General features: G+C 37.5%; 1 protein-coding gene across 7 annotated transcripts in view; it reads left to right on the top strand.

Annotated features, from left to right (window-relative positions):
* sorcs2 (sortilin-related VPS10 domain containing receptor 2) overlaps positions 1–22,128 on the top strand; it is a 593,249-nt gene that overhangs the window by 488,276 nt on the left and 82,845 nt on the right. For all 7 annotated transcript variants that reach the window (XM_030162130.1, XM_030162128.1, XM_030162129.1 and 4 more), the window contains exon 6: positions 15,562–15,626. In XM_030162130.1, coding sequence (XP_030017990.1) covers positions 15,562–15,626 — 65 coding nt within the window. The remainder of the gene's footprint in view (positions 1–15,561; positions 15,627–22,128) is intronic.

Raw genomic sequence — 22,128 nt, 5'->3', positions numbered from 1 at the left:
TAAGGGCTTTGACTTTGAATGTTCAGAGTATCTTTGTCTGCTGATGAATGCTTGTGGTCATGAACAAGTTTGAAACACAAGTATGTCTAGGTGCAGAATTATAAGTCATGGTTATAGAAAATAAAAAATTAAATAGGAACAGTTATAACTAGAAAGATGCATACCTCCACCATGACCCTCCTGTAGTTCAGTCCAGTGGTTTTCTTCTTTAGCGGGCTTCCGTTAAGGTTAGAGATTGGCTTATAACAGGAGAGTAAGGCCAGATTGCATGTACTGTTCTTGTAAGGAGATATATTCTAGACCCGGCATTTAAAGGAGGGATATTTAGCTTTTTCAAATGGAATTATGCTTTTTTTTTTTTTGACACTTAGTTTTTATTAGTTAGTCATCATTTTGTCATACAGAACATAACAAACAACAATCGGCAATAGAAAATAGTCACAATGTAAAAGTAAAGATAATTTAGGTTACAGTTATGAAATAACAATCAAGTTACACAGTTTAATTTTTAGAGCAGCAGTTTATATAGCATTTCACAGGACTATGACACAAACCACCCATTAATTGTTTTTCAAGAAACTAATCTGGAATTATGCATTTTAAAACATTTCCCTGTGGTCTACATAAACTGTAAATGCTATGCTTGGGTCTGAATTCTTCATTAATTCAACTCCACAGGTCTATCTTCACCCCTTTTTCTAAGTAATGACATGAGAAAGGTCGTTTTGAGTGCTGGCCCTTTAAATGCACATGAGCTACTTCATGCCCCACCCCCTCCAGGTTGTTGACTGTGCTGCTCCTGTTGCTGTCCTGTTCAACCAACAACTGAACATTTTAGGTAATCGGCTCAAAGTTTGGACATATTTTTAGGATGGACTACAATCGCTGCTGCTGCTGATAAACAATTATTTCGTACTCAGAGAAATGTTGGTTGGAAGTCTTGACCTTATATGTGCAAATGTCATGACATAACTAGTTATAGACATAGCAAATTAAGAAAGAATTCAAATGGGTCGTAGAAATCCACTGGATTTTTGCCAAAATGAATATAAAGATAGCTTTGCAGAACCTAGAGGGTTCAAATTCAAACTTTTTTAACTATTAGGGTCCAAATACACAAATAAATGTACCAAAAACTAATAAAAGTGGGTTTTGCACAATATGACGGCTTTAAGGTTAACTTGTTTTATAATCCCTGTTGGGAAACTCAGTCTCTGCATTTCACCCATCCTAATACACACAGTATTAAGTAGGGCATTAACAGAAAAGCTGGTTTGTCGACATCTGTGGCGCAACTTGACGTAACTTTGGAGGAGTCGACAAGTCGTGTGTTATTCTCTGAGAGAATGTCGGGTCGCGTTGTCAGGTGACCCGACAGCGCACAAGCCTTCATCCAGCGCATGTTGATACTCTCATCAGTCTACATGAAAACATGGAGCGCATGGCCAAGACCGTGAAGGAACACGACGACTCAGAGTAGGATTACTAAATTGATTGTGATCTTAGAATATTACAGCAAGAGGGATTAATTGTAAGGTTAAGTTGGTTTCTGAGTGGTGCCAGTTTGCGGTTCTGAAGGCTTTAATTTCCGTTTATTTTATGAAGAAAACTATCGTCTAAGTAATGTTCTGTGAGCCATGCAAGCAAGACCAATATTGAATATTAATTTCAACAGCCAGTGTGTTTTGATTATTCTGTTAATTTATTTCATTAAGACAATGTGCTCTTTTCTCAAACATGCAGTGGACTTGCATGCTGTGAGTCTTGGCTGCAACCATTTTAAGCTTTTGCCACTTTATGTTGTTCACTTAAATTTAAAAGAAAATTCAATATGTTAGCCTCTGCTTTGTTTTGATTAAAGTGTCTGACAAGGACTGTTGATGCTTGTGTCTTGCAAGTTTTTTTTTTAAATTCTGCTCTTTACTGTACATTGTTAATGCTACAGTGAACTTCAATGCAAGCTGTTTAATGTTGAACAGCTGTGTGTCTGTGTTGTTCCTCTGTTGTCAATGTGATGACATCATCATACAATTTGTTGACTCAACTTTGACGTTATTGACAGATAAATCTGTCTGAAAGAATGAAGTCAGTAATGCTCTAGTACGAAGCACTAGCATTAGTACATCAGCAACAGTGAACCTGTTTACATGACCATAAATTTGCAATAACGGGGAATAATCCGATAATTGACGTAATCAGATGCAACACGTTTACATGCACTTCAGAAATACAATAACTGAAAAACCCTGGTTTAAATGTTTCAGTCCATTATTTGATTTCTTTCTGAGTGTGTACGTATATTATGAGACGTACACTTCCTGTAATTTTCAAAACATCCAGTCTTGTCTTGTTGACCATGGCAATGCCTACAGGGTCAGCGTTAGCTGTCCTAATGGGGGAGCTAATAAGACTATAAAATAGATTATATGTTGCTGCTCTCCTTCATTTCATTTCCTTGATTGTTTACCTTTTTCCTTATGCTCACGTTGTCACTATGTAACTTCCATTTATATAGACTTTTTTTTTTTTTTTTTTTTTTACACATGCGCAGATGTAAAAAAATGAAAGAAATCAGATTAACCTGTATACATGCGTGAAGACATCGGAGTATTGGGGAGAAATCTAGGTGTGTCTGATTCCTCATAATCAGATTACCGCTGTTGTCAGATAAAGCCTATCAGATTATCCTGTTTACATGATCACTAAAATAGTCTGATAACTCCAGAAATCAGATAATGTTCGGAGTGTTGGCGTGCAGGTAAACGGGCTCAGTAAGCTGCCATTGAAGGCGCTCAAGGACCAACTCCAGATCTTCATTAGCACCTTGGTCAAGGGAGAATCAAGCGAAATGTATCAGTTTTTAATGGTGCGGGAAACTGGAATGAGAGTCGAACCCAGAACCTTCTTGCTGTAAGTCAGAAATACTAACCAATAACGCGCTGCCCAGCAACATGTGGTTAAAACACCACCTAAACTACATCAGTTCAAACATACTGTTAACTGTGAAATTTCCCCATGGTGGGATAAATAAAGTCTTATCTTGTCTTACCTTACCTTACCTTACCTTACCTTATACCTGGAGACTTGGATGTGAAAAGGTTAAAAAAAAAGGAAAAAAAGAAAATCCTGAATCCTCGCCTTTTGATGGATGTATTCACAACATGTAGTGTGTTCATCCTTGGCCCATGTCCAACCCTTTTAAGTTTCATGAAAATCAATGCAGTGATTTCTGTACAGTCCTTTGACACACAGATAAACATAAGAAACTACATAACCTCCATGGCAGAAGTTAAAACAGCACATTGTCCTTGTTAATAACATTCCTCTGTGTCCTGGTAAAGCTACCTTACGTAAGCGGTTTCTTATATTGAAGGCCCTCATGTTAAAAGCAGGGTAAAATGATTAAAAGTGGCATTCAGCACTTTCTTTTCAAACATAAAATATACATTTCAAGACTGGCATAATAACATTTGCTTAGTAAGACTGCAGAAATATACACTCACCAAATTTTTAATATCATTTTCAAGGTTTTAATCAGCTGTAATGTGATTAATATCAGGGACTAAAATACATTTTAGTCTGTTTTTTCCTCCTGCAGTAGATATATGCTCTCAAATCATGTTCACATTTCATTTTCTCTTTGTCACTTGTTTACTTATTAGCATCCCAGAGTTTCCTGGATTATATTCATTTCCCATGTTGCTGTCACCGACACATTATTAAACAAACTATAAAAATATCCACCACATTTATATCCCACATATGTATAAATCACTTTTATGTTTACCAGGATATAGAAATGTCTGCTCCAATTTTTCCTAAATTAGAAATTTGAATTGGATTTCAGTCGTTACCGCTAGAGTTTATGCAGCAGAACCTGTTTATAAATGAGTCTCTTGATAGTTTTGTAGTTTCAGTGGCAGAAAAAGTACCCACAGCAGCAGGAAGTATATGGCTTTTCTCTGCACATGTCATATTTTACAGCTCGGGAGCTATCGCCTCCAATTGTTCCCCTCCTCTCTCCTTTGTAGCATCTTGCATCATATGCCTCTCCATCATCTCTATTCTCAAGTCGCCTCAACTTCTTTAACCGTTTCACAACTTTGTATCTTCCTGCACCTCCCTGTCCAATCTTTGTTATTATAGGATGATGCATTCAAATGTGCTGCATTTAAATACAATAGAGTATGCTCTTTCCCATCCTCTGAAGGTCAGGGAGGTATTGCAAGCCCCTGTTAGTTTGTTGCCTCTCACACTGAAAGTAAATGAGCTGGTTCGCACGCCGAGACACCTCTGATTTATACCACCAACCCTAACACACAAATCATCCGCACACTGCACTGTAAAAAATGAGGATGTGTTGGAGGAGAGAAACAAAGAAGGCTCTAGGAGAAGAAAGAAGAAGCCAAAGGGTCGCCTGTAACATGGCAATATGTATCATTAAATTGTCAAAAACCTCAACAGCCCCTGGTGACCAAGAGCATCTACTAATATAAATGTTTAATTTGTGAATTATTAATCCTAACACTACATTGAACTAATTCAGGTAAAAACCAACCCCGCCCCTTGCACGTATTGTAGCTTATTTTGGCATTGATCCAGCTGATGTCATCGTGTCTATGCCTGTGCTGATGTAAGCATATCAACTGCCTCTATATATGTGCCAAGTTTGAAGTAAATTGAAACAAAATTTATGTTTTTATAGACATTTGAAATTTTGCCCATTAATAAATGGGAGAAGATTTTTTTTTTTTTAATTCATAAAAAAATTGAACTTTGGCCTACTTTTCCCAAAATGTAACCACATCTATTCTGGGTCAGCGGCAATCTATAAACCCAGTTTGGTATGAATTCAACCAATAGTCTTGCTGCTACAGACATCTAAAGTTTCACCCATTATAAGTAAATGGGGAAAAAAAGAATAAAAAAAATTCATAAAAAATTTAAACTTGGACCTATGTTTCCCAAAATGTAATAACATCTATTCTGGGTCACTGGCAATCTATAAACCTAATTTGGTCTGAATTCAACCAATAGTCTTGTTGCTACAGACATCTGAAATTTCGCCCATTATAAGTAAATGGGAAAAAAAAAGAATTTAAAAATTCATAAAAAGTTTGAGCTTTGACCTACTGTTCCCAAAATGTAATCAGATCTATTCTGGGTCACTGGCAATCTATAAAGCCAATTTGGTATGAATTCAATCAATAGTTTTGCTGTTAGAGTGTTAAGAACCAAGTAAACAAACTGAACCAAAAACAATACCCCTTGCCTCCCCTTTGGGGGGCGGGGCAATAATGACCCATTTGGACGTTCAGAGCCTTCTTAGTGAACATGGAAGTACTGTGATCTTTTGCACACATTAATTTCACCAATAAAATCCTTGTAGTTTGATAAATGACAGTGGTTGTAGAAGCTTGTTTTTGTCTTCTGTTAATGATATATTTTGTTGAAATAGTCACTTTTGCTTAAGTGTTTGTATGTTTGGTTTTGAGTCACAGTTCACCATACAGTGTAATACAGTGAAATGCAGAAAAAACAACGAAAAATCCCAAATGTTACCATCTTAGTTTCTTTTCATTTATTATATACACAGAGTAGTGAAATGAACTCTTTTCCTAATTGCAGCTGCCTATGCAGATTTGTAGCAGGAACCAATGAAAGCTAATTCAGGAATAAGGAATAAAAATGTCATGGCATGCACTGGAAGTCAGATAAGGAAAACAAATACGGACGATTTAGTTTCCAGTTAAACATTGACATTAAAACTCTGATCAGACGGAGTGGCCTGGACCCACATGTAGACGCACTGGACCACTACACGAGGCACAAATACAGGCACAATCACACCTCTAATGCTCAGGGAATTAAAGGAAAATACTTGATTTTGATTAAAAAATACAGAGGATAAACAAATAAATAAAGATAAATCACTAAGGAAAGATTAGATGTGGAGAAAAATTCATTTGAGGGTATTTAAGTGTTCATTAACAAACTTCAAAATGGTTGATGACACCTTATATAGGACTGAAAAATACCATTTATACCGAATAGGAGTAACTCTGATCATGGGTTTCATACATTTTTATTGATAACCTTATGCTACCAAGGGTTTGTTTCTTATTTGGAGTTGCCACAGGGGCTGAAACATAAAACTAAAGCAGTGAAACATTTGTTAAATCACATTGTGTTATTGTGGTGAACATTTCTGATCCCAGCTCTAACAAAACATGTGACTTACAGTTAGCGTTGTGAGCCCACAAAACAGCAGTGAATGTTTTTATGGGTTTTTATGGATTGGAGTGAGCAAAAAGTCAGTTCTACAGCTTTATGAAATAAAATTGATATCACCTTTCTAATGTCATTCTGGGAAAGAAAGTATATTTCATAAAAGCTCAACAATTCATATAAAGTTTAAAGTCGACAACATTTAACTTTTCACATGTGGATTTGTTTAAGCAGATATTTATCTGGTCTGGCTAAAGGTATATTTAGGAAGTTGAAGATTAAATGGTTACTTTACAATGGATATTTAAGCCAACTCTGAAGTGAAACAGATGAAACCATGTTCTAATGCATGCAATGTGAGAGCTTGACTTGTTCTGTCACTGCTGTGAAGAAAAAAAATCTTGCTTATGCATCCATGTGCTGTAAATGTGTGTGGTCAAAGGAGACAGCAAGTTGTTGGTTCTGGCATTAGCGTCGTCTGTGGCCTAACAGTCATAAAAGAGAACAGCAGCAGTGTGGCCTGACGCACACATAAATCAGAGAAAAAGCGTCACGTTAAAACCAATCTGCTGCTGGGGTGGTCTGGCCAAAAAGTACGCCGCTGGACGTTGTTTTTGTAATCCTGGGCTGTAAAGTTTGTATTTGTCATCCTGAATGGGAGGAAATGTCGTTTTCTGAAATGGAGCTGGCATTGTACAGGATGACAACAAAAGAAAACAGGAAGAGAGGTGATTATAAAGGACTGGCCGAGTGGTGGTGGGAAAGCACACAGAGGCACCAGGTCTGTGTTTTATTTGTACTTTAAACCCAGGGAACACAGGCAGTCTAGAGGGTTTGAGGTTGTCCAGAACAAGCAATACACAAAACTGGAAAAAAATAAACTTTTGGAAAAACATAAGGCAGCAGTCAACAAAAGAAAAACTGTTGCTTCCAGGAGGTCAGCACCTGAACTGAACCAACTAAACCTGGGACTTGCTGGACCATTGTAGACAGGACACAATGCATTTAAAGACTTTCCAGGAACTGCAGCAGATTTTACTCTGCAGTCAGTCACAGAGCAGCACTGACCTAATGACTGAGTCTGCCCACTAACACATTTATACACTCATACGCTATGGTCAGAAAGACAGAAAACCAGCATCCACTGCAGCATCCATTTGTACTTTTAACCCCCAGAATTTCAGTTGTTATGTGTGTTAGTGAGTAGACGGTCTGCGGCCAGAGAGCTCACGGGCCACTTTATTAGGTACACCCTGGTAGACCTATATGTACCTAATAATAACATGGCCAGTGAGAGGATATGCTGCTGCTGTAGCTCATCTGCTTGAAGGTTCAGTGTGTTTTGTGTTCAGATGCTCTTTTGTATACCTTGGTTGTAAAGAATGGTGAGTTACTGCTGCCTTTCTATCAGCTGGGACCAGTCAGGGCACTCTGTCCAGACCTCTGATATTAACAAGGCATTGCTGTTTAGACAACTGCTGCCAACTGGATATTTTATCTTTTTTGGACCATTCTCCTTCTAACCCTGGAGATGGTTGTGCATGAAGATCCTAGTAGGTCAGCAAGGTCTGAAATACTCAGACCAGTCAGATCAGGTAACACCGACCATGCCACGTTCAAAGTCATTCAATCACCGTTCTTCTCTGTTCGGATGCTTAGCACATCATCTTGACCATGTGTACATGCCCCAAGGAATGAGCTGCTCTGTGTGATTGGTGCAATTAGGTATTTGTGGTAACGTGGAGTTGAACAGATGTACCTTAAGACTGTTTTGGGTCACTAAATAGGGTCAATAATTAGAAAACAAACTCAGCAAACAAGGTATTCTCTAAAGGTTAGGATTAAAGGATTACTTCCTTTATTGTCCCTGGAGGGAAATTTGATCTCTGCATTTTACCCATCCTAATACACTCACAGAATCTAGCATTAGCATTAGCATTAGCACATCAGGAGCATTGAGCTGCCATTGAAGGCACTCAGGGACCAACTCCAGATCTTTATCAGCACCATGGTCAGGGGCACTGACAGGAGAATGAATTTATTTATGCCTAAGAATTTGACCTGGAACCTTCTAGCTGTGAGTAATTGGAAAAAAAGGCTTTGAGAGCATGAGGATTAGTCTGTGTTTCAATGGAAAAAGGTCATGTGGTCTGATGGGTCCAGACTGACCCTGTTCCAGAGTGATGGGTGTATCAGGGTGAGAAGAGAGGCAGATGAAGTGATTACCCATCATGCCTATTGCCTACAGTACCAGGCTGTGAGGGCCGTGTTATGGTCTGTGGTTCAGCCACATTAAAGTGAGGTCAGCTGACCACCTGAATATAGTGAATTGGCTTTTCCATCAGTGCATTTTTTTTTTATTGATGGCACAGGCATATTCCAAGATGACAAGGCTAGGATTCATCAGGTTCAGATTGTGAAAAAGTGGCTCAGGGAGCAGGAGACATCATTATTACACCTTACTGTAAGCTTATCGACTGCATACCATAATCAAATCTAAAGACAGACCAGTAAAATATGAATTAACTCTGTGATACAAATGCTATAAAATGTTTACTTGTAGGTTTTGTTTAATTGGATTTTGTTTATATAGTTGCAAGATTTGTATGAAATACAAAAACTACTGTATGTACATACATGATCATATTTTAGATCATATTTATGCAGAAAACGAAACATTTAAATGGTTCGTCAATTGCCAAGCACCACTGTACAGTATGTTGGTACAAATCAGCTCTAAAGTTGAAGCAATGACTAGGTTTCACCTCCAGCATTAATCAGCAATGACTGAGATGCAGTTCAGAGGCATGCTGCACTTCCTCTACGTTAGTCCACAGATCTCTTTATCCATCATTGCTCCCATCTATCTATCAGTTATTATTCATTCCATTTCCCCAGCTTCCCATTCATCCCTCTCACTCTGTCTCCTGTTATTTCCCTGGCTGAACTAGGAGGAAATCCCACACACTTAGACTGTGATGAAGGTCTAACTGGACCCAAATAGTAGCAAAATGAATAAATGATGTATTTCCAGTGCTGGAAGTGCTTTCACCTTCAGACATAGACATTTGCATTTCAAGCATGCAGCTGACACTTTTCTCCACAGTGGCTTATTCTGAGTGAGAAGACGCAGGTTCAAAGTCTATGTCAAGGACACTTCAGGTTCCACAGAAGCTGTTGGTTATCAGTAGTCTAAATGGTTACAACCAGGGAAACTGCAGCAGGAGGCAACATCTGGTCCTCTTAGAGCTTAAATGCATTCATTTAAAACAACTCTCAACCTTGTAAAGCCTATCATGAATAACTAAGTAGACTCAACTTCCTTTATAAAGTACATTTTAGAGGTAATTTTGCCCATAATGAATGATTCTGGACCCCGCTATTCATCCATCTGTCTATGCCAGCACAGAAGGTCATAGCTATACATATCTGCTTCTACTTTTTAGTTACAAGACTGAAATTTTGTTTAAAAAATAAAAAATAAAAAGTCACGAATTTAAGAAATATGTTTGCTTTGAAAGACCTGACCTGTATGGATGCTGCCTGTATTCATATCGATTTAGTCATTCATCAAGGTCTCTTGATCAGTTATGAGGTGGAAATAGCTTCAATTTTCTCCTTGTATTAATGCAAGAAAGGGATAGTAGTCTGGTAAAACCTGACTCTGAAATACTGACTCATTCTCACCCCATGAGAATCTTGCAATCAACTCTGTCTACATGACAGTATGTTCATGTGTGTAACTCAAAATCTGCTGCGTATTCTGTCATGAAAATTGTACACACTGGTCTCCACCACATCTCAGTCCTACTCGAAGATAATTGACTTTTGGGGGGCAGGCTGACACACAGCTACTGCTCTGAAAAGTATCACACACATGATTCAGGACAGTATTTATCAACACAATCAATTTCTTTCCAATTCAGAAGGCACCCCAGAACTAAGAGTGTACACTATATGGACAAAAATATTGAGAAACATTGAAAGCAGATGTTGCAGTGCTACCATTGACTGGGCTGCACAATGATGACTAAAGCCCATCTATTATACTGCAATAACTGTCACCGAGATAAACATTTTTAGTCTATCTTTAGGGACAATTCTGTTAAAATTGTCATCTGAAACACTTAGAAAATGCTTCAGGGTGTGTTTTTACCAAATTATGCATTGAAATGCAGCAGGTTTTTTTTATTAGGGCGGTCAAAATTAACGCATTAACACAGATAAATCCATCATCATGATTAATCTGATTAAAAATTTTAATGCAATTAAACTATCTGAGGTAAGACGCTAAACAGCACGTTTGCCCTCTCGATAGGAAATTTGAGGACAAAAAAAACCCAAGATGAAACAGTTGACCAACGTAAAGTATTATACACACTCTGCAGGAAGGACTTTTCTTTTCATCAAAACATTTCCAGCTTAAAATACCACATTACCGCAAAGCATACAATAGTCAGGGATTCTGCTAGCGTTTCAGTTAACGCGACACCCAGCTTTTGACAACCATGTTAAGTGCATATACATTCCCTTCTTTCTTGAGTCTGTTTGTTCATGCAAAATGAAACGCGATTAATGTAGAATAACAATGAAGTGTGAACAGAACACTTCCAGTAGCAGGTTTGATGGGTCGAGTTGCAGCAAGATAGCCATTGCTGAGACTTCAGAATAAGAAAAAGAGGCTTGCCTGGGCCATGAAACACCGCCAGTGGACTACTGAAGATTAGAAGAAGGTGTTATGGACTGATCAAACCTGCAACTGGAAGTTTTCTCTTCACAGTTGAAACTGAGACTTGCTTACTACAACCACTATTGAGCTGTACTTGAAGCTGTTGTCCTGTGAGTCGCCTATCACTCAAGCTGTTGACACTCAGAAACTTGTCCTCTGATTCTGTTGTGTCTTTGGCTCTGCCAGACCTCTTCCTGTCAGCATTTCCCCCAGTTTCTGAGTGCCTTTTGATGGTGAAGGAAACTGGACTTACTGACACCTGGACTTTCTTGGCAATTTCTCTGTAGGACAGACCTACATTTTTAAGTGTTATGATGGTCTGTCTCTCTTCTATCATTAATTGCCTTTTCCTCTTTTCCATTTTTATAGTAACACACTACTTTCTGCAGTACAAGACTGTTCAAATAATGCTCCAACGGTATGGTACCAAAGTGTGTTCCAACACTACTTTTATACAGACAGAGGGGGATGGAAGGAATTCACAAACGTTGGGACACCTGTAGGAATTGGTAGCACCAACTTTTGAGGCTTGATCAACCTCCATTGCTGCAGAACTGCTTTAAGTTGTTAACCCATTTCTTGTTCGCCTTTTTGTATAATTATGAAATGTACAGTATTTTTCAGTTTTGTTTAACCTTCCCTTCCCTTCCCTTTTTTTTTTTTTGTTTCACCTCTGGCGGTTCACCGCTTACTGTTGTACCATTTCAAGCTGTTCATTGGACTTGAACTGCTGGAATTTCAATACAAAACTGGAAAAATTGGGGTGTTCTAAAACTTTTGACTGGTAGGGTGGGTGTGTGTGTGTGTGTGTGTGTGTGTGTGTGTGTGTGTGTGTGTGTGTGTGTGTGTGTGTATATATATATATATATACAGGGTGGGGAAGCAAAATTTACAATGAACATTTAGTTGTTTTTTTCTCAGCAGGCACTACATAAATTGTTTTGAAACCAAACATATATTGATGTCATAATCATACCTAACACTATTATCCATACCTTTTCAGAAACTTTTGCCCATATGAGTAATCAGGAAAGCAAATGTCAAAGAGTGTGTGATTTGCTGAATGCACTCGTCACAATAAAGGAGATTTCAAAAATAGTTGGAGTGTCCATAAAGACTGTTTATAATGTAAAGAAGAGAATGACTATGAGCAAAACTATTACGAGAAAGTCTGGAAGATACTATTTAAAGAAGAATGGGAGAAGTTGTCACCCGAATATTTGAGGAACACTTGCGCAAGTTCCTGTCTTTCAGTCCCTGCCTCAAAATATTGTAAATTTAGCTTCCCCACCCTGTATATATATACCAACTGCCATGAACATTTTTGTCATGCTAGTATTTCATATCAATGGGAATACGGAGTCCTAAACTGTAGGTGTGATGTACCTTCATGTTTCTGTCCATATAGTGTATTTCCTTTTTCTGTAAAATCCACTATATTTGATGGGTGTTTGTACTCTGATTAACAATGGAGTTGACAGTGTTGACACTGAATTCACATTCACTTCACTACGAGTAACTCCATACAACTGATGTTGGAAACATGAATCCAAATCCTGGGAGTGTGTTTTAGAAGAATTATTCAAGTATTATTATTAGATTTATTCAGAAACATAGATATGATCAAAGTGATCTCTGATTGCCTTGTATGCACTGCACTTTTATAAATATAAAAATTATAGGGAAATTAGTCCTTGTTCTGTACAAAAAGAAAAAAAAATTCTTGCCAACAATGATTTCTAAGGGTAATCTAATAGAAAACTTTATTAGATTTTTCATCTAATATTGACATAGATTTAACCAAGTAACAAGCTATAGCAATAGTTTACATATTATCCCAGCAGAGGAATAAGCTCAACTTGGTTAAATCTGGCATTTGGGTTCTGTTTTAAGGCCCACCATGCCCCCTTTTTTGTTATTACCCCGCCCCTCTCAAAGGGGTAGGCAAGGGGTATTGTTTTTGGTTTGTTTCTTTGTTTGTTTAACACTAGCAGCAAAACTATGGGTTTAATTCATACCAAATGGGGTTTATAGATTGCCAGCGACGCAGAATAGATGTCATTACATTTTGGGAAAGGTAGGTCAAAGTTCACTTTTTTTTTTTTTTTTTTTATCTTCCCATTTCCTTATAATGGGCCAAATACATGCGAGGGGTGGGGTTTGTTGTGTCTGGCACCACTTGTTTAAGAATATTTTGGATTTTTTATTTATTTTTTTGGGAGCCATGTACCTACTGAATTTCACCACATGTCAGCAGGTTATCTGCTCATTCAGCTAACATATAAGAACCATTATCCTGCACCAAAAGCCAAATAGTATGGAGTCCTTCTGTGATCTACCTTCACTCCCACGTTCCTCTCTTCCTCCCTCCCTCCCTCTCCAGTTCCTCTACTGCCTGCTAATTGCTCATAAACTCTCTTTATAGGGAAAGTAACAAGGTTTTAAATCTCCACTCTATCTTTACAGGGGTGGGGAAATTTCACAGACTCCTCTCAGTGCTGCTAATCAGATGAACTGCTTAGTTTACTGCTCAGCTAAGGGCACACAGCGGCAGTATGCATATCAGAGCAGAGGAAATAGGGGTACGCTGGTTTGGGGGTTTTTAAGCATTCTGGGTTATGCTGAATACATCTGAGTGCAGTTATGAGAAAGAGCTGAGCTGTGCACGATTACAGAAGTATCTGTGTCAGAAGGGAACATTAGTATGCTATGAGTGTGATATTTAGTTTTACTGCTGTACTTAAGTCAGTCTTAAATTTCTTATAAAACTTTGCCACCGGGGCAAGATATTCTGACCTGTAATTAATAAAAACACTTGATTTGGATAGTCCTACAGCAGGTTTACAGGGTATTTTTTACCATTTCAACAGCTCATGTTCGGGTTTTCATATATAATTTAAGTTAATGAGTTTTAATTTTGCACAATAAAACCATGTTAGAGAAGTGTTTTCTAATAATTCATGAGTGAAACGTGAAAAAGTCTGTGATTTATAGTAGATGATCTATAGAGCATATATGAGAATATATCTATAGACAAAGCAAAACAGCTGTTGAACGTCTAGTAGTAAGATGTTGAAATATCCTCTATAAATAGACGGAGTGATGCCAAATAAGAGTTTGGAAACAAAGAGGTAACACTTCAGCAATGAGAATGTGTTGACATGGAATGATGATGTTTTCGGCAACAGCATAAAGGGATAAATTTGGAATAAAATATTTGTACCTCTTCTCATGAAATGATTTTGACAATGCGATTTATTCTTGGTAGATAAAGTGTAACTGGGACTTGATATGAAGTCATTGCATCTGGCCACAGGTGATTACCGGTGTGTATAAATAAGAATAAAAAGAACAATCTGTCTGAAAATAATATTATCCCATCTTTATGCGCAATGGTGTATATTAGCTTTCAGTTTTCATTGCTGTGAGAGCTTGAAAAATCTATTGGAACCTGGAACGGTAGCAAAGTGAAATCCCCCCCCCCCCTCCCATCCTGTTCTCTCTACACCATGCAGGTTTCCTCTGGGTCCTCCACTTTTCCGTTAAAAACAGGTTCATATAAAAGTGAATTCTCTTTTCAGTGCCTTTAATTATAGTTCTGATGAAGATCTGGAACTGGCCCTCCTCTCCTTTAATGGCAGCTCACTATGCTAATGCTAATGCTAATACTAGGTGGTGTTTGTATTAGGATGGTTAATATAGGGATAATAGGGATCATAAAGTGAGCTAACCTTTATTGTTATTCCGTAACTGTGAAAGAGGGATTAGTAAAGCCATAGATTTATTTTATGGCTAGAGATTTAATCCATAAAGACCCAGTGCTATTTTTGCGGCAGTTCCCAAATGAATTTTTCTCTCTATTTAACCTTTTTTAAGTGACTTATCACCATTTATTATAATATTATCTTCCGTATTTTGTGTTTTTTCATTGAAAAGCATGTGTTTTCCTATAATTAAATTACTGATCGTGTAGATGTTCATAAAAGCTCAAATTAAAGTTGATTGTCATAATATTAAAAAAATGAAGAAAACATGACTTTTTCAACAAAGTATATCATTAACTGAACATAAACTAAGTGTCTCCATCCAACTCCATGGGTTTTACTGGCGAATCAGTGTTGTAGAAGATGATGGTGTTTCCTCTGAACGTCCAAATGGGTCATATGTGATGACCATGAAAAGACGACAAACTGCATTTACACCAGCTATTTACATGGATTGATAGGATTAGTGGATCAACAGCTATTAAACAGTTTAGATCAGTAGATGGTTTTGGTCACCAGTGGATGTTTGGTTCTTTTTGGGTTAAACTTCACATAAAAACTTGAGGATGATTGTGAAACACTGATTGTAAATCTGTAGCGGGACATTCCGTGGAAGTCACAACTGCCATTGGAAATAAATTATGAGCTGTGAAATAGTCTTTATATGAAGAGCTATTGTGTTGACATATGGGGTATTACTATTTAACGCCTTTGGTTACATGTGTGTTAGTGTTAGGTTGTTCCATGCCATAAACTAGTAAATTACACCAGACATCAATCTTTGTGTTCTCCTGAAATGTGGTCTAAAATGCTAATTTCTGTTTTAATCTCATTTTCCAGGTCTGTGTCTGGTGTGGATGTGGACCCTGATCTGGTGCACATGGAAATGCAGGATACAAGTGGAGGTACAGTCCCCTTCCATCTGCTTATTTTGTATTGTTCACATTGGTTGTATTTGTTGTATGTGATGCAGAACAGTGTGCTTCTTGTGCTGTCTGTGTTTTTGACATCGAGCTGCCAACTGCACAGACGTCATCTGTGGCTATACATAGAAACGTATACATAGAACTGACCATGTGTCTGCAAGTGTGTCTGTGCTCACTCTGACTGATCTGGGATTTACATAAAACAAAGACAGATCCTTTTTTCTGTTTCTATGTGTAGGACTGTCACAATTATGACATTTAACTGCCAAAAAAATAATTGCCATTCACGATTTGCTTGTTTTCCCACCACTGTTATACTGATATTTTACTATTAAATGTACACCTTATAAAGAAAATAAGCCATTTTTTGATTTTGAATGTTGGAATAAAACTTTTCTATCTGCTTTTTTTTTTACTTTGTAAACAGGGTTATTGTAGCATCAAACCTATAACGTGCTGAAAATAGCAAGTTTGATGATATGGATTATGCAGTAAGTCAAGCCTGTTTGGTCTTTTGTGGTGTTTTCTTTTGCAGCGATTTGACTGTTGTAATGACATCTTGCCTTCCAATGTGCAATTGTTCCACCACAAGTTCACCCTGACACTCGTCTCAAAGGCACTGTCACTGCGTTTTCACCCAGGGCTGAAGATGATTGTGATTGATTTAACCCAGAAAGACCCAGTGCTACTTTTGTGTTTGTTCCCAAATTAATATTTCTTTCTATTTAACCTTTCTTAAGTGATTTATCACAATTTATCATTATATTTTCCTCTCCATTTTGCATTTTCTTGAGTGAAAATTGGGTATTTTCCTATATTTGTTTTACTGATCATGTATTTTAATCATCATGCTGAGATTACATTTGAGGGTTATTATACCAAAAAAAAAGGAAAAACTTGGGAAAAGGGACTTTTTTGGTAAAATCTCTCATTAACTGAACATAAACCCAATGTCTCCATCCACTGTCATTGATTCAACTTGATGGGTTTTACTGGTGAATCAGTGTTGTAGAAGATGACGGCGTTTCTACGGTAACTATGGAGCTTCTGAACATCCAAATGGGTCATATCTGATGACCATGAAAAGATAAACTATTTTTTTTACACATTATTTACATGGATTGATAAGATTAGTGGCTCTAGACTTATTAAACAGTTTAGATCAGTAGATGCTGTTTGGGTCTTTATGGGTTAAAGAAATACAAACAAGCCAGACATTTTTGCATCTCAATGATATCATTAAAATAACCTCACTCTAACATCAACCAGATTAAATTTTGTAAAAATAGTCATGAAAATTATATCTGTTTGTTTGGAATTGGTCTCAGCTATCTTAAATAACTGTGGTTATATGATTATATAATAATGACAGGTGTGTGTACACAAGTCTCTCTGATATTGAAATGTCAGTTATTTCACTGGAATCTGATCATGTCTTGAAGTAACCATAGGTTGCTGAGCTGCAGAATCATAAGACCTAGTCTCTGTTATGGCGGTAACAGCATGGTTGACCTTGCTTTTAGGTAAGTTTTGCTGGTGTAGGTGGGGAGGGGGTCCCCAAAGAATTAATGGTTAAAGAGGGGAGTCGAGGGCCCCCCCGGGCAACACCAGCAAATCTGGATTATCATATCAGCTGACTGACAGATAGGCTAGTGCTTAACTCAGGGGCCAAGAGGGTAATGGAAGTACAGCCTATTGTGATTATTTGTGTTTTTTTATAAGGTTGTAAATCAGTGTGTATCTGATTGTAATGTGTGTGTGTGTGTGTGTGTGTGTGTGTGTGTGTGTGTGCGTGTGTGTGTGTGTGTGTGTGTGTGTGTGTGTGCAGAGAGAGGAAGAAAGAAGGGAGTTCATGAACCTTATCTGCACCTGGGTTTGACCTCCTCTGGGTCGCCAACCCCTAATCCCCCTCCCCCCTCTAAATAAACCCAAACCAGCAAAGTGAGAAAGAAGTGACAGATAGTAAAGGTCAAAATGAAGGATTTTGGATTTTATGTTTGCAGTGCCATACTCAGTTTCTCCATAAAACTCCCCCCTTGAAATCTCTTAAAATCCCTTGAGGACACACAGTCTTTAAACCCACACATGCAAGATGCTGTCTGCAATGTGAAAGCTGTCAGCCTGAACAAGGCTGCCTGTGTTTGTGGAGGGTGAACCAGAGAGGCTGTCTGTCTGGGCCAGCTGCCCAGCCGCGAGAGCCTCTTCCCGGGGCTAGTCAGCACCACATGTCCCCCTCCTTTTTATTCTCCTCCCTTTCCTTTCCTTTCTTCCGTGCCCCGATAGATAGATAGTCGAGGGGGGCTGGTGCGATCGGGCATGCCAAACCAATCTGTTTGCCCCGTGCCCCCTGTCACATGTGGCATCTCCAAGGTTAAACGGTGGCACGATACGAGAAAAAAAAGGACACAGAGTCGCAAGATTGTCTGCATAGGCGAGGGGCTGTGCCTAGGGTTTGCCAGAGGAGTTTAGCTAGGGACGCTAGCTGACGAGTGGGACAGGTCTCCGGAGAAATGGGGGTGGTCGATTGATGGATGAGCCATGTGCACAGCGAGGCTGGCAGGGAGTGTGTCTGTGTGTGTCATTAGGGAGATTGATGCGCAGGAAAGCATGAGTGTCCCTTGTTCATGCACTGATACACACTAACATGCACATATCCAACTGGTAAATATATGTACAGACCCACATACACATGTGGTAACACAGACTCAACATAACACAATAAATTGTTGTGCTCTTTTTAGTTCTTTCATAAGTCACGATGCATGTTTTACACTTACACTTTCCACCTTATCATACCACCGTAGTTGCACACGTGCAGGAAAAGTGTGCATATGTTGTGTGTTTGCAGGTGTGTGATAGAAGCAAGTGGCATGAAGAAGTGTATGTGCCACAAGCTGGAATTGAACACTTAGCCTAATCTAATAGTTTTTTAATGAGTCTGCACCGTATGCTGCTTTGATTAAACGTCTGAGCTTTTCAGTAAATTAACCAGTCCATTTGTTAGACCGGACACCTTCTGAACAAAGACGAAGCAGAGCGCAGTCGGACTGATTCCATTTCATTACGTCTCTGTGGTTTTTGTGTTGTTTTTTTAATAGAAACACAGTTATATAAAGATGTGAAGAGCACAACAGGAGCAGAGCTTCTGTTCTTTTAGCAGCTCTGTTCCCCCTCGAGGACCTATTGTGAAAGAAGTTTTACCAAAATGTGGTAAATTAGCATTCATTTGGTGTTTTTAAGCTGCCAGCCTTTGTGAAATCCCAGAACTGGCCTTAAATTTCTTGTAACTGCGGAAGGGAATATGCAGGGAAATTGGTGAGGGAAATACAAGACCAACAGAAATTAAGGAATGTTTGTGCTGTGTTTGTGCCATAAGCTGATGTCACATGTGAAAATACTCTAACTACATAAATGAACCAAAAGGGTTTTTACTTTGGTTCCATTGTAGATCAGCATCAGCTCACAAACAGAGGGTCTAAAGCTGAACCTCAGGGGCAGAAAGAACATGATTTAGTTTAGTTCAGGCTTAGGCACATGTCGCGTAAATTTATGTTCCGGAGGCCAACAGAATTATGTGGAGGTTTATACTTTCATTCACAAACTGATGCCTTTTCACTGCAGGCACTTTGACTTGTCATAGTAGGAAAAGTGCAGATATTACTGTGGCTCACGTCTATTGGCCTTGTACGTCAACACAATGAGTCAGCACACACACACACACACACACACACACACACACAATTCATATACTGGGCATATTTATTACCTCGCCCCCTGATAGGGAGGCAAGGGGTATTGTTTTTGGTTCGGTTCATTTGTTTCTTTGTTTGTTTGCAAAACTTTTGGTCAAATTCATACTAAATTCAGTTTCTAGATTTCCAGTGACCCAGAATAGATCTGATTACATTTTGGGAACAGTAGGTCAAAGTTAATTTTTTTTATGAATCTTTTTTTTTCCCTTTTACTTGTAATGGGCAAAATTTCACATGTCTGTAGCAGCAAAACTATCGGTTGAATTCATACTAAATTGGGTTTATAGATTGCCAGTGACCCAGAATAGATGTCATTACATTTTGGGAAAAGTAGGTCAAAGTTTACATTTTTTATACATTTTTTTACATCTTTTTTTTCTCTCCCATTTACTTATGATGGACAAAATTTCACGTCTAAAAAAACATCACTTTTGTTTAAGATTACTTCAAACTTGGCACATATATAAAGACAACTGATATGCTGACATCAGCACACACTTAGACATGATGACATCAGCTGGATCGATGCCAAAATAAGCTACAGTACATGCAAGGGGCAGGGTTTGTTGTGCCTGGCACCAATTGTTTCTTATACCTTTGCTTCTCCTACTATTAAATTTGTACTTTTTTTGAGTTGAGGTGTATTTTTTCATATAAAATTTGGTGCACATATTAAAAACCATTAAATAATATAGTAAATATGACTATAAATCAGAGATACTATTAGAATTTAGAATATTGTGTCACACTCACCCATACTTAAGGCACTTGTTAACAGGTTTTTCCATTTTATGCAATATTTTTGAAGGACATCTTGTACATTTTACTCCACCACATGTATTCAGCAGCTTCAGTTACTTTCAAGATGATTTTTCAAAGAACAAAAAGTTATTTCCAACCTTTTTTTACGTTCTGACTTCTTAGAAAAAGTAGTGTGTTGTCAGGTCTATATTTCAGATATCCCAGTTGTTAAAAGCTCCATCCAATATAGACATTTCTCTAAAACTGAGCAATAACTGTCTGTGAGCAATGAATTGAATGTCATTCAATATCTGAACCAAACTTTTAGTTCAAATTTAGTTCAAATTTTTAGTTAAGTTTTTCTGTTCAGTTTAGTTCAGTTCAACTTTATTTAACTCGAATAAGCAAAAGCCAACAGACAGTTCACCACTAGAGAAAGTTAAAAATCTTAGAGTACACGTTTAAAAAGCCTATTAATAAGAGTAGTAAATAAAAGCAATGCACAGATTAATATATAAATCAATAAATAAACAATACATCTTCTGAATTGCTCTAAAAAACATTACAAAAACAGTTTATCAGAAGGCATGAAGTTGAAATAAAAATAAAAAGTTGTATAAAGTGTAACTGGGACTCAGGTCAAAGGTGATTACTGATTTCCTTTTCCAATAAGCAGATTTATCGAGTGTCTCTGAATATAAAAGTGTAAACAACTGTGACATAATGCTTCACTATTAACACCCTAATGTCTAATATTTTAATATACGAGGCACAGGAACTATACAATACTTCTACTGTATTTTACATAAGTAGGGGGGAAGTTTGTAAGCAAGTTTTCAGGAATTTATCATTGTTTTATAGTACTCTTACTGAATATTAAATGTTCTGAATCCTTCTACATCTTGTTATTAGCGAAACGTATGGTCTGCTCACAGTACAGGGAGGGCAGGGCTTATTGTTAATTGCTGGGCCATTACATCTTTGGCTCTTCCTTACCTTTGTTGGTATGTAATTATTGTTGAAATATATTGTCTTATAAATTATGCAGACTATCATTTAGATAGCTACTATGTGTAATATACTTCAGTGTTCCTAATCTGTTTACTATCTGTTATTTACTTTATTATGACTCTAAACAGACGTAACTTTATCTTTAAGGAAGCCAAATGAAAATGTGTTATGTTGTATAAATGAGAGGTAGGGGTGGGATTAAATAAGTTTTCTTCTTCCCACTCCTCGTGGAGCAGTACTTATTGAATTTTTTACTTGTGTACAGTTGCTGTATTGTTTTGGTCACTGAAAAAATTATTAGACCACCGTTGTTTTCTTCGATTTCTTGTTCATTTTAATGCCTGGTACAAATAAAGGTACATTTGTTTGGACAAATACAATGATAACAACAAAAATAGTTTGTAAGAGTTTAATTTCAGAGCTGATATCTATCCATTTTCCATGTTTTCTTGATAATAACCAAAATCACTTCAGTTCTTTCATCAATAGCTATGACATTGTACTGCCAAAAACAGTGCTTTTAGGCATTCCATGTTTTCTTTTCTGTCTGTTTTAGTCACATGATACACACAGGAGCTAGTACTTGATTGTATAACCATTGTTTTTGATGACTTTTAAATGGTTTAATCATTTTTTCTGCAACTGTATTAGTGTATTTGCTCTGCTATTAGTTCCTTGTACACATAAAAGTTTTGCTTTTTCAAATAAATTCATTTCATTTTCATTTCTTTGTTTATTTTGATCATTTACCGAATACATGCAAAAAAAAAAAAAAAAAAAATTCCAAAATCATTCATCTACACTCGAAAAGGAGTGGGAAGAAGAAACACTTATTTAATCCCACCCCCATTCTCATCATCAAATAAACTTAACATAATAATGTTTTAAATACTCACTCCTGTCCTTTGACTTCAAGCCAGAACAATGAACAAAATAGGCCTATACCAAATTAGAATGAAATGAATGAACTGGAGATA

The sequence above is a fragment of the Sphaeramia orbicularis genome, chromosome 18 (assembly GCF_902148855.1).
Source record: "Sphaeramia orbicularis chromosome 18, fSphaOr1.1, whole genome shotgun sequence".
Classification (NCBI taxonomy): domain Eukaryota; kingdom Metazoa; phylum Chordata; class Actinopteri; order Kurtiformes; family Apogonidae; genus Sphaeramia; species Sphaeramia orbicularis.
Note: the sequence above shows the minus strand (reverse complement) of the source record. Positions and strands in the feature narration are given on the sequence as shown.